Source organism: Acartia tonsa, chromosome 6, assembly GCF_053477335.1.
Source record: "Acartia tonsa isolate MP-2025a chromosome 6, ASM5347733v1, whole genome shotgun sequence".
Lineage (NCBI taxonomy): Eukaryota > Metazoa > Arthropoda > Copepoda > Calanoida > Acartiidae > Acartia > Acartia tonsa.
In genome coordinates, this window is record NC_137265.1 from 10,817,758 (window position 1) to 10,831,733 (window position 13,976).

Below are 13,976 nucleotides of genomic sequence, written 5' to 3' on the forward strand. Positions count from 1 at the left end.
CCATTGCTACTCTATATGGTTGATAAATACTATCTAATTAGTTAAAGACAATCAGATCTGTAGAAGAATAGGTATAAGATTATATTGATTTAAAATAACTTGAATTCCAAGAACTGGATGCTATAAACATTGAATAGCTTAATTAGCTCTTAATTGTTAGGACCACCCACAACCTCCCCCCCCCCCCTTTTATCTTTCAACTAAAAGAGGTTCAAAATCCCGTTAGGGTCTAAAACATTGAGGGAAAAAACGGGGGGCGTAGTAGGATTGGTCCACTAACAAATTTTGTTTATTCTAATGGATTAATACTCATGTAACATACTTAAATAATAGAACTTTAAGGGCAAAATTTATATCAAAAATCTAATCTTTATACATTTAAAAATAAAACTAACTTATATCTATGGTACGGCACTTGTTTTTTTTATGCTGGAATTAATTTTGAAAGCCTTTTCTTTTAAAAATGCAACCAATAATATTTTTTTGATTAATTATAATATAATATCTTTTTATGTTTATGTACAATTAAAAATAATGTAAAATAAATTAATGAGATGAATGGAACTAAACACTTTATAAACAAAAATGATTAAAATATAATGAAGAATACAATGTAAAAAAAAAATATTTTGCCCGAATATTTGCCGCCAATAAAACAAATTAAATTGTTTTACTTCATGTGATTTAAAAGTGAATACCTAATAGGTATAGGTATGTTATTTAAATTCTACAAAAATGGACAAATTAGCTTTCAATTAGATAAAATATCCCTACCAACGTTTAACGTTCACATGAGGTGAGATTTAGATTTACCAAATAAGTATTGTAAACATAAATTATACATTACATAAATATTAAAAAAAACATAAAACAAAACAAAAAAAACATTTAAATAAATCCTGTAACAAGAGATTTAATATTCTTTAATACGTTTCTTTCTCTTTCGTCAGTTGGAGGATTTTTCTCCAGCAACGATTTGAGTTGAGATTCAATAGCAGAGAGATTTGACAATAAGTCATTGTTATCATTGTTAGTATCCTCGTGTGCAGGTTCTTTGGCTGCTTCTACGGTACTTTCATCTTGGATTTGGTCAGTTCTCTTTGATTTCATTTCGCCTCCAGCCTTAAAAAATATTTGTATTATAGAAAAACAAGCACAATGTATTCAAAGTTGTTTTATACCAAAAATAGAGAAAAGTTATGGCTAGAATTAGTCCCAATAGAAAATTTAGAAAAGGAAATTTTCGCAGGAATTATCAATAAAGGGAGAGGTAGGTTGTGCTAAAAATCCGTAAAGGTTGTGAGTTTAAGGCTTCAAAACAGTAGTAGAACGATAATATTCACTAGATATGTGTATTTCTTATTGAAATGAACTATAGACAAAATTTTTTTAATGTTAACATAAATTTTAACCTTTCTACTACTGTTCTTAACTTAAAACTCACAACCTTTACGGATTTTTAGCACAACCCACTCCCCCCTTACTCCATATAATTTAAATCAGTTATTTGATTTTAATTGCCAAATCCGGGAAGATGGATGTGTGGTATCCGCCTAGGGTAAATGGCAGACACCAGAGTTCGAATAAAGACTACGGCAGTGTGAACAGACGTGGACACCTATACTATAGAGAAGCTACGCTTCTCTAGCAATCACTAAATAATAAACATAGTCTATTCAGTTGTTTCTTTATTGCTGGTCTAAGGATAACTAAACTTGTACAACATAATATAAATACATATGGATTAGGAATAAAGATAGTTAAAGATAAATCATACAGTAAAACATAGACAATTGCAATGGTTAGGTAGATGGCTATCCCTGTCTGGGGCAGGCAGGATAGCCCATGGAACAGCACAATAGGTAGATAAGCATAGAGGGGTTGAGTGGTAGGTCTGGGTACTAAAGAGGGAAGGTTTGATGATTACTTGTGACAACAACAGTCTGTGTGGGGGTGATTCTATCAGGTGAGGGAAGGCTTAGATCCTTTATCCTCAGGGTTGAGGTGGTGCTGATAACTTGGTGGTTGAAGGGGAAGGTTCCGGTGCTTAAGATGGGAGAGGGAGGGGTAACACCCCTCCCTCCATTTGCAGGACAACTGAGAGATGAAAACCAATACCGTTATCTGACATATTTTCAGGTGGCTTTACAATTGTATAATAACAGGATTTAGCTGGGTGCGTAGCATCACTATAATGTCTTGGTTTCTGCATGGTCCAGAGGTGCCGCATACCACAACTCTCCCCTCGGAAGGCTGGGAGGGGTTGTCTGCACCGCCAGACTTCCGACAGTGGTTGCGGCCTTCAGTTTGTTGTCCTTGTGGAATGGGTCCGCCAGGATACCAGTTGCTGAACGGTGGTGGACTCCAGCCCTCCCCAGGTCGGACAGAATCTGCTATATCTGCTGGAGTAGCTGGTCCTGTTGGATGTTCTGGCCGTTGGATGTGTACCTCTGAGGCCACCCTGGCAACCTCCAGGGGTGGCACAGCACATGAGGGGGCTTGGACCAACAGCCGCCTGGTATACACCTCTTCAGGTTTCTCCACTGGGCTGGTGGTCTCCATCGTGTTGGTCACCTTGCTGCTGGCAGGCTGGCTACTGGATGCAGGCGCAGCTTCTTCGCCCTCGGGGCTGGTCAGGTTCATTCGGCTTCCAGGGTCTCTGTCAACGTGGGCAGGTGGTGGTTGCCATACTGTAGGAGCGTTGCCTCCCTCAGGCTCATCCTGGACATTGGCAGGGTGGTGCCTGGCAGTCAGACCTGCGGGGTAGGGGAAGGTAACAGTCCATCCCTTATGCCGGAGGCTGTCTTGGATCTGCAAGGGTGGCTCCGCTCTAGTTGGCTGGGAGACAGGCCCATCCACGGCCACTGCTGCTGGTGGACTGGAGGCACAAGGCTCCGGATTTCCTCCCCTAGCCTGAAGGGGTCCAGGCACATCGTCTCCATCTTGGGTAGACATAATTGTTGGGGATCCTCTACTTCTATGGTTAGGCTCGGCACTTGGCGCGTCCAGTTGAGTTACTCCCCAGGCAGCGGTCAAAGCTTCTTCAGTTTGGCTGGTAATGGCTGATATCCTGGTTCCTGGGGCAGATGCAGGGGGCGCAGGCAAGTTTGGCCCAGCCCAAACTTCCTGGTACACCAGTGCAATACAATGACCCTGGCTTGGTTGAGGGAGGTAGACAGCTGGATGCAGTTGGGGGTGAGGGACAGCTGGACTCTCCCTGCTGGCTGGGGGCTCTGGCTGGCTGGGGGTGACGGGTGTCACCCCTTCCTCTGGGGCTGCGGGCTCATTCCGGGGTCCAGGTATCTCGGTGGCGGCGACGGTTGTCGCCCCAGACATCAGCTTGGTGGTGCAGGGAAGCACCTCTCGTTCCTTCCAGGTGGCGACGCCGGTTGGCGTCCCGTACATCGACTCAGACTCGCTGGCTAGCGCCTCTGGCCTCTCCCACTCGGCGGCCGCCAGGGCCTCCCCGTACACCGTCCCGGTGGCGCTGGGTAGCGCCCCTCGGCTCTTGCTGGGGGTGACAGGGGTTACGGACACCGGTCCCCTGTGGTTGAGGCTGAGGTCCAGGCCAACCCGGTTGGGTTCAGCCGCTTCTCCCAGCACGTTGATCCTGGCCACTATGGTCCCAATCTGAGACACAGACTCCTGGGTAGCCGCGGCCCCAGCGGCGGCAGCTGGTTGGGGTGACGGCTGGGCATCTCCCTCCAGGTGGACCTGGGTGTCAGACTGGTTGCATGCAGGTTGTTGGGCGGCCTGGTGTTTCTTCATTGCCTGGTCCCAACCGGTTCTACACTTGGCGGCTGTGTGGCCGTTGAAGCGGCAGCGCCCCTTCGTCCAGCTGGGTCCCATCAGGCCGGCTTCCCCAGGGTGTATCAACCTGCCAGGTCTCTCCTCCTCCAGTTGGGGCACCAGCTGACAAACAGGGTCTCCCCTACTAGGGGTCAGGCGGTGCTGGGCTGCTTGTGGTGGCTCCTTGGTTACATTTAGCCTCCTCCCCATACACACAGGTCCCTTCCATCCAACAGCGGCTCTCCTCTCCTGGGTGGCGAGGCCAGCCGCGGCCTTAGCTTCTGCAGGTGCTTCTCCACATGAGGGATCCTGCCTCTTGGTACGCCAGATAGTTGGTAGCAAAGGCCGTTGATGGTGCCAGTCGGAAAGGGGGCTATGATCTCTGGGGGGTACCTGTGGCCAGTGTGTGGGCAGGTACCCACAGTTGAACCAGCAAGGCCCAGAAGATGCCATACTGATGGTAGCCTGAACTGTATTCTGGACTGCCAGCAGGCTGTTGGTAGCCACCTGAGTTGGGCCAGAGTTGCCAGCTGGTATTGCGTCCCGGCCAGGCTCCGTCAGCTGCTGGTGGGGAGCCCCTGCGGTGGTTCTGGTTTTGGCAGGGGGTGGCCTTCTTGTTGACTTCCCTAGTTGGAGCTCTGCATCCTGGTGGGCCTCCATCTTCAGCAGCATGGGGGAACTTGGCTGGGACATGTGCAGTGGTTCAACAGAGTAGAGGCATCTGGTCTTGGAGTGTGGGGGAACAGCCTCACTGCTGCTGGTCAACCCTGCTCCCTCCGTGCTGGGTAAAGCCTTCCACTGCAGCAGGTCACCAGTTCCCATCCTTAGGCCGGTCCCCAGTCGTTCCATGCCTGGGGGCTCCCAGGGAGGCTTGGGTGGCGGCTCCCCCACCCCCAGGTACGCGTCGGGCATCTGGGTGAAGAGCCTATTCCCCTGGGACAGCTCCCCATCCTCCAGCTTGGTGAGGCCAGCGCCAGGTAGGACCTTTCCACCCCAGAAACAGGTGGTACTGGCCCTAGGGCTGGGCCCCTTTGGAGTCTCAGTTCTGGTGGTAGTGTCCATCTTGGGGCTGGCCACTAAGTCTCTGAAGCTTGTCACCTTCTCATTAGGCTCAGTTGCATCGTTCAACACCCCCAGGAGGACACCTACAGGTTCAGCAATCCCCAGTCCAGTATTGCTATTTCTCGTGCGTTGAGCACCAACTGAACAGGAGCTGTGCAGCGGACATTCAGTCACCCTTCCAGACAAGGGCATCTCAGGGACCAGGGGTCTGTGACCTGGCATGTGTTTGATGTTCACTGTACTCAACACAGTAGGCCAAAGTAATAACAGAAGCAGTATCTTGTATGAAGAAGCAGAGAGTGGTGGGGTACAGATGTTGGTGGTTCTGGTCCAAATGAAGACTTCTGTCCACCACAGTGCCAGCAGCAGGCCTAGGCACACAGTTAATGCCCAATCAGGAATGTCTTCTATTGCCGCACGTCGGGCCAGGGGCTGACAAGTTCTTATCTTGTAGATATAGGAGCAGAGTAGAGTAGCCGCGCCGCAAGGAGGTTCGAGCCGGCTCACCCCTAGTATAAATACTATAGCTGTGTAATTAGGGTGGTAGTCCACGTAGCCGTAGGCTCGGTCCTCCTGGCTCAAGAGTTTCTGTGGCTGGCGCGTCCCCATGATAAGTAGCAGGGGGTTGGTCTGTTGGGGCCAGCGTCTTGTTTAACTGTTGAGCCTGAGTTGTTCTCCTTTCCAGTATAGCTCTTGATTTCTGTGATAACCAGCGGATCTTAGCTTAAAGGTAAAGGGAATATGGTAGGTATCCACAGATGTCTCTAGGAGCGTATCCGCTAGTAGATATATGGATAGGTAGGCTATCTATATATATATATGGCTACACGCCCATATATATATATATACGTGTATAGGAATATCCCCAGAGCTAGCTAGCTTTCCTCCTTGCTCCAAAAAAATCACGCTTCCTCTGTATATAGTTCACAACTATGAGGGTCGATGGTCCAGGTACACACCACCACTGCCCAGTGTGGGGCATCAAGTCAGGCTATGTCCACAGGGTGGGCGTACTTTCGTTCAGTTACCATATCAGTTTCCAGTGTTGTTTGGTGAGGTTAGTATTCACTTACTTGCACCCATGATACAAAAAAACAACACTATTTATCACTTGGGTGTTTATATATACATATATTTGTTTCACTAACCACTCAGCTTTGAAGTAGGGTTGGCAGGGCTAGGAAGATGTTGAGGGTCTGAGCGGGTTTAAGGAACTGGTTTAATTTTCCTTATCACACTGTAGATAGGGAGGGAGGAGCTTGCAAGTTTTTCTCCTAAAAAAATATCTCTGTTGTATGCTATAGAGTGGCCCCTCTCCTGTGTGTGTGTGTGTGTGTGCGTGAAATCTCCTTTCCGTGCAGCGCGCTTACGCACCGTCAATCCGCGCACACAGGTAAAACGCGCACTTATCCCTCAACTCGCTCTCTCGTTGGTCCGCTTTGTCCGTTGAATTTTATGATATTCCGCACTCCGTTGCGCTACCCGTAAATGGCGCTCTGTGATCCCGGTCACTAGCTCCACACCATGGGCGGACTTAGTCAAGTGTGGGTAGGAGGGGGGAAGCGCGTGAGGGGACGGGGTAAATCCGTCCGTTCCCCCTGTGAGGAAGGGGGGGGGAATGCCGTGGGTTGAGGTAACTGTGTAATGAGGTAATGTTGCCCTCTCTCCTTAATCCTAGGTTTATTTTTATATCACCTTGATTGTATTCTCTTCAATGGAGAGTGAGCCCCTCCCTTTCCTCTGAAATAAGGGGTGTATTGTTGTTGTGCTGTAGGCTTGAGGTAATTAGATTGTGTATCAGGGCATTTGTTATATTACATCTAGCTTCTATTTTTGTCCTTATCACAATTACATAACAGATTTGTTTACCAACCCTGTTCTATTTTTAGTTGTTATCACAATACACAGTAAATCCAAGCCTGTTCTATTTTTAGTTTTATCACAACACAACAAATTGTTTGCCAATCTTTGCTCATAAATCTATTGTTTAACCATCACACCAGGGTGGTAATCCCTGCAATGTGATATAATATCTGTTTTTCTAGATGGGTGGCTGCGTTGTAGCCTCTCAGGATACTTGGAGTTGACGTAGTTTTCTCTGCTTTGGTGCACTACACTCGTATGTTGGCTCGCAGCTCGCAGCTATGTGGCGTGTTTCAGCCTATCGGCGGCAGGGAATGTCCCGTCCTGCTAGCGCCGCTTGCAGCTATGTGGCGTGTTTCAGCCTATCGGCGGCAGGGAATGTCCCGTCCTGCTAGCGCCGCTTATCCAAATCCGGCTGATGGCGGCAGGGAATGTCCCGTCCTGCTAGCGCCGCTGGTTCGGATCCTGCTATCTCTTGCAGTAAATGTTGGCCTATTTTCAGCCGTTTGCACTTATTTGGCTTGTTTCAGCCAGTCCGCAGGCCTGTTTCAGCCCTTTGAGCGCTCAATTCTCCGTTAGACGTCGGCGCTTCTCGCGGTTCTCCGTCAAGTTTCGCTGTTTCACTTCCACAACTGCCGGATGCAGAGTTAGACCTTGCTATCCAGGGTGGGTAATTCAGGTTGCTTGTGTCAGTTTTGCCAGTTTCGCTTCCACAACTGCCGGATACAGAGTTAGACCTCGCTATCCAGGGTGGGTAATTCAGGTTGCTTGTGTCAGTTTTGCCAGTTTCACTGCTGGGAGTACCTTAGCCTCAGCTGCGCGTCTGCTCTACACTTGTGGTTCGCCGTAATCTCACACAGCTGTCACCAAAAGTTGTGGTATCCGCCTAGGGTAAATGGCAGACACCAGAGTTCGAATAAAGACTACGGCAGTGTGAACAGACGTGGACACCTATACTATAGAGAAGCTACGCTTCTCTAGCAATCACTAAATAATAAACATAGTCTATTCAGTTGTTTCTTTATTGCTGGTCTAAGGATAACTAAACTTGTACAACATAATATAAATACATATGGATTAGGAATAAAGATAGTTAAAGATAAATCATACAGTAAAACATAGACAATTGCAATGGTTAGGTAGATGGCTATCCCTGTCTGGGGCAGGCAGGATAGCCCATGGAACAGCACAATAGGTAGATAAGCATAGAGGGGTTGAGTAGTAGGTCTGGGTACTAAAGAGGGAAGGTTTGATGATTACTTGTGACAACAACAGTCTGTGTGGGGGTGATTCTATCAGGTGAGGGAAGGCTTAGATCCTTTATCCTCAGGGTTGAGGTGGTGCTGATAACTTGATGGTTGAAGGGGAAGGTTCCGGTGCTTAAGATGGGAGAGGGAGGGGTAACACCCCTCCCTCCATTTGCAGGACAACTGAGAGATGAAAACCAATACCGTTATCTGACATATTTTCAGGTGGCTTTACAATTGTATAATAACAGGATTTAGCTGGGTGCGTAGCATCACTATAATGTCTTGGTTTCTGCATGGTCCAGAGGTGCCGCATACCACAGATGGATGGACAAACATACCATAATTAAAGAGTAGCTGATCTACTTAAATAAAGATTAGGATGACATACCTTAAGTTTTGACCGTTTTCCCTTCTTTTGCAACTTTTCCTTCTTGATGAAATATTTTCTGTATTCGATCTCAAAATCAAGGAAGGACAAATCTAAAAAAAAGATTTTTTAATTAGTAAATTTAAATAAACAAGCTTTAAATCAAATTATTATGCCTCATCAAATTAACAAGGATGACAACATCCATAAAAGCGAAGCACTGAAACAGTAGGACAACAGTAGTGTCAGAACTGAATAATCAGAATATAAATGTATAAGAGTCGAAGCAAAGTTGTAAGAAAATTTGTTGAAAAACTGCTTTATACAGGATCATGTTTATCGAAATACTTACATTTTTAGGACTTAATTATAGAGTTGCTTCGCGTATAACATTATACTTTGTTGTCCCAGGAATCACTATACCAAAAATCAGATCAATTATAGAAAAGCTTCGCTTTAAAATTTTTTTTTATAATAATTAAGTTAAGATTTACGAGAGTTTTTTCTGCTTTTTTATTGATTCTATTATCACTTCACCTTTAATCTTCTTCAACAGCTTTGAGAAGGCGTCATTAGCCGACATTTGTCCGGTTTGAACCAGGGGGAACAACTTTTCAGCCGCCATCTTGCGTATTTTACGCGGCATATTTGTCTTGCGTGGTCTCCCGCGTTTTAGTTTTGGTGATAAGACCAAAATTTTGTCATTGTTGCTTATTTGATCCTCAACTGCAGCAGCTTGTTGTTTTTTCATACCTGGCACCTACAAAAATGTAGATATTATTACTTTTTCTCGTATTCATTCGAATCCGGTGGATAGGAACCGGTTCTCATCCATACGAAAAAGCTATGTCTAGCATCGTATTATATCCAGCTTTCTACGAATATAAAAATGTACAATCATAAGATTAAAACCAGTTTTTTTAAGCCCGTGTCTTCGGCACCTCGGGACTAAAAAACTGGTTTTAATCTTATAATTGTACATTCTATATCCGCGGAAAGCGGTTTATAATACGATGAAAGAAATAACTATTATAACACTAGTGGTTGCTCCCCTTAGCGTTTACGGACTGGACTCTGTAGTATTAGGAAGGAGGCATAACTACAGCCTTAACCCATTAGAAGACTTAAATTTTCAAATAAAATATCCTAAAACCATCCCGGTTCAGTAATTGTTAAAATCTTCAAATTCAGACAAAAAAACTCCACTACTTTATATATTCTGATGATAATACTTGCTCAAAAAATTCCACACACTTTAGCCTATACTGCAATTTTTTTCCTTATCCGTTCTCTAGAGTGGTTACTCTAAAGTATGGGCTTGGTATTACCTTCATTTTCTTGCGCTTCGCACCAAGAGGCTTGAAAGTTTTACAAACATTATCCAGATTAGTTATCAGTCTTTTCTTTAATGGCGTTTGAGACAACGAAACTGTGGCGTGTTCTGTTGAACATCCTGCAACAACTGCTGTGGCAGTTTCAACCTTTGATGAAAAAAAAATATTTGTTAAAGTAAAAACTTGACTATTTGTTTTAAAGTTTTAATTACAGGGACAGTAGCTATTCTAAAAATAGGAAATGTCTACGCATCCAAGAAAGTACTAGATAATACATTTACTAAATATGCCTGAAGGAAGATTTACAAAATATATCATGGATTAATAACCATCAATTTTAAATCAAAAATGCAGCCAGCTTGTTTTTTTGACACTTATTCACAATATTGTCATTGTTAGAAATGAAGAGAAATACATGAAAGATAAAATTAAGTTGGTCCACATAAATCATTTGCTAATATTAAAATAAACATTAAAATATTTATGCCTGATGTTTATCTGACTCTTGCAGATCATGTTCATCAGATTGTCGAACTCCGTGTCCATCAGTTTCATCGAATTCGTCGACAATGTCGGTTGGAAGATCATTCATTATATAACCATCACTTTCAGTTACACGCTCCTAAATTTTAGGTACATATATTATTAGGTACTAGTGATCCTAGGTCAAATGCAGGAGTGACAAACGTAGGAGGGGACACTTAACCTAAACTATTTCAAAACATTTTTTTTTAATGCATAACACCTGCGGGGCTCATTCGTACTTTCATATCTTAACCTAACCTAACCTGTATAGAACTGAATATTTTAGGCTGCAAAGTCTGTAGGAAAGATCAACTTGGTTTAAAAAAAAATCTCAACTAATCCCATCCAATGAATACATTATTACTTGGATGTTACATCAGATTTTTATGTTCTCTAATGAAGCGAAACTTGTAGCGGGCTAAAATAACTAGGTATACTCCCATCCCTTCCCCTCCTACTGGATGAACGAACTGACCCATAAAGGAGTTCCATGTTAGCAACCTAAATTGGCGATAATTTTTCCATTGACATTATATTCACGTATTTTCTATATCCATTTTCTAGCCATAATAGAAGGATAACAGTTTCCATTAAAGAGATTTTATGATTGTAAAAAAACTTATATAAGATACAAGAAAGCAACTAAATATTTCTTACCTTAATCTCTTCATTGAATATTTCATCAATGGAAGAGCTACGGCTAGATTTTTTGGAAGATTTTTCAGCTTTATCCACTACTTTTAGATTAGCTTGGTCCTTCTTCATGTTGTCACAGTCATTTGAACCTTCATTCCTATAAATATGATTTGTAATAAAACAAGTGTAACGTTGGAATTTTTTCGTACCTAAGATGGTCATTTTTTCGCTTAATTGTGTTGGGTTGTAATCTATGCTCTTTAAAGTCAAACTTTTCTTGTTTATGGACCATTTCATATATTTACATTTGGTTATAATGAACACTTAAGCATAATTAGAGCATTTGACAACCCATCACCCAACTTTACGCGAAAAAAATAACCCTCTTTTTTATAGAAAGGGTATATTTTTCCTTTAAAATATTGTTGGTTAGCTCTGTTTTGCTACACTTCTAAAAATTGTTCTAATTTGAAGAAATAAAATATTTGTAATTACCTTGTAATTTCTACTTCCATTTGGTCATCATGATGTATACACTCTGTATCAACCTTTTCTTCCATCTCTTTATCATCAGTAACATCATTAATATCATTATCTTTTGCAGCATCAACTTTAGTCTTTGCAAATGTATCATTTTCAATAAACTGTTTTATTTGTGCGAGTTCATCAATTTCAGGAGTATCAGAGGGTTCATCTTTAATATCAACTTGGTGGGTAATTGTCTTTATGTTCTTGTCGTGATTATCATGATTCTTATTTATTTCAGATAAATCCTCCATTTTGTTGGATTGTTCCCATTTAGCAAGAATATCTAATACAGATTCATTTCTTTCTGATTTTCCTTTGTCTTTATGACTATCTTTATTCTTGTTTTTGGTTGGTTCATTATCTTGGGATTGTAATTTTGCTAATATAAATTTCTTGGCAGGTGTATTTGTGCTTTTAGATTCATTAATAACTTTGTTTGTTACAGATTTTATAGAATTATTATGAGATTCATTATTGCTAGCAGCATCATCGTTTTCTAGATTAGCACTATTGGCGATATCCTCAGATTTATTTTCTTGACTAGAAACTTTGACAATTGAGTTGTCTTGTGGTGGAAGTCTTTTAATGCCTGGCACTGTTATATTATCTCCAGTTAGGTAAACAAATGGTTTATTACTTGTTTTATAATTTTCAATTGTATCATTGGCATTGATATTCCTGTTCAACTTTTTAAATTCATTGATTTTAATACTGTCATTGTCAATTATAGTTTTCTGTTTATCTGTGTCCATTATGCTACTGTTATCATCAATAAAAGATTCAGTATCATTTTCATTAACAGCAGTCGGATCTAATGTTTGATCAGATAAATCTGCCACAATTTGATCAGCTTGTTTGGGATACTTTCTTGGTCTGCCTCGTTTTCTTTTAACAGGAGTTTCATTATCATCTTGCGTGTGTTCATAACCAACTTCAACGTCCATTTTAATGTTATCTTCATTGATAATATTGCCTTCTGTATTGTCCGCAGGTACAGTCTCTAAATTTTCCTGTATATGTCCAGAATGTAAAGGATATTTCCTTGGTCTTCCACGCTTTTTCTTTTTAAATCCCTGGTTCGTGTTAGTCTCCTTTTGTTTGGCATATTTTCTTGGTGAATATGCTCCAGAAGTTTCTTTAAACCTGTAGTGGGACCAGGGCAAATCTTTTTCGTCAATCTCATCCTGGTCAAACAATTCCTCAGCCTCAACGTTTGAGAGGAAAGATTTAGACGGGGAGATCGAAGACGGGGAACCAGGAGTGGCGGAAGTGTCAAGAGCTGCATATGAGGAGTTTGGCGTTGCGATGTAGGCCCCGGAGTGGCGCTTCTGTATGTGAGAGTTGAGAACCACATAGCTTTTATATACCTTGTTACATCCTAAAATATAATTTTATTAGTCATGAATTTAAAAAATAATAATAAACCCAAATTAAGATCATTTTAATAAAAGTTACTTGGTTAGAACAAAAAAGATTATGATTTCGTTATTCACTTTCATAAAATGAGTTTGAAAAATATCTAACTAATTTTTTTACTAACAATTCCCTAAAAAACTAACCTGGAAATTCGCAGAAAAGTTCAAAGAACTGCTTTCTAGGTTTTCTTGGCTTTCTTTGTTTGATCTGCAGTTGTTCTTGTTCTTCGTGTTGATCACTCTTCCTGCTGTGCCAGTATACCTAAATAACAAGGACAATGACGTAAATAAGTATCCAAGAAACAAGAAAGCAATATTTTTAACTTTAAAAATATTCAATAAAGAGCAAGTTATAAGTTTTTAAAACAAAGTAAAGACCTTAAAACAATAATAGACCAAAATTTAAGTTTTAGAGTAACTATACAGCAAGTGTAAATCTGTGTTTGTAAGTGTATGCGCGTTTAATATTCGTTCAATAATCTGTACGGCGTGTTTAATACTTCAAATTAATTGTAAACTTAATTGACAGCAAATATATTATGACAGGACAAAAATAGGGAAGACAACTAACCTTTTTGTAAATATTTTCTTCGCCGCTATTAGCCCGTTTCCTTTTTCTGCCGCGCTTCTTGTGAATAACCTCTCCTTGCAATAATTCATCCCCGCCCTCCAGAGACGCACTAGCATTAGCACTGTTCATAGGTGCACCAGCAGTAGCAGCGCCACATTTGGTCGGGGAATAATTGGATACATTGGTTGCAGCACTATTTATATTTCAAAATTATTTCCAATATTCATATTATAAACTGAGATTGTGTTGGAGAAAAAAACAAATAGATTAATCAGAAAAATCAGCGGAAAATCCAACGTTTTTTTTGTAAACAAAGAGGGTCATTTTTTGCGTAATTCTTTAAAGTTAGGTGTTGCTCTTTTAAAGTTAAAATGTTCTTCATTAAAATGTTCTATAATTAAGAACACTTTGACTTAATAAGTGCATTTGACTACATGCCAACACAATTGCTGAAAAGGGTCATTTAGGAAATTTAGGAATAAACTTTGATACGAAATAAATTTTGACTTTCCTGATAATATTTGCAGTCTCCAGACTGGCATAGTTTATTGAGGCTCCAGCTTTAATCTCCCTAAAATAATTGCACACGCTGTACTATACAGTATACACCTACTTTATTGACGCACAAAATTTAAG

The 13,976-nt window shown here is 41.7% G+C and overlaps 1 protein-coding gene across 1 annotated transcript in view; it reads right to left on the minus strand.

The window, feature by feature from the left end:
- Positions 1–203: 203 nt before the first annotated feature.
- The window catches only part of LOC145321811 (uncharacterized), a 32,568-nt gene continuing 18,795 nt past the window's right edge, over positions 204–13,976 (minus strand). The window contains exons 25-34 of the mRNA XM_080163439.1: positions 13,852–13,911; positions 13,341–13,533; positions 12,914–13,031; positions 11,322–12,732; positions 10,848–10,983; positions 10,153–10,287; positions 9,660–9,812; positions 8,869–9,091; positions 8,353–8,444; positions 204–1,122 (exon numbers count right to left, since the gene is read on the minus strand). Of these exons, the coding sequence (XP_080019565.1) occupies positions 889–1,122; positions 8,353–8,444; positions 8,869–9,091; positions 9,660–9,812; positions 10,153–10,287; positions 10,848–10,983; positions 11,322–12,732; positions 12,914–13,031; positions 13,341–13,533; positions 13,852–13,911 (2,755 nt within the window). The 3' untranslated portion in view covers positions 204–888. The remainder of the gene's footprint in view (positions 1,123–8,352; positions 8,445–8,868; positions 9,092–9,659; positions 9,813–10,152; positions 10,288–10,847; positions 10,984–11,321; positions 12,733–12,913; positions 13,032–13,340; positions 13,534–13,851; positions 13,912–13,976) is intronic.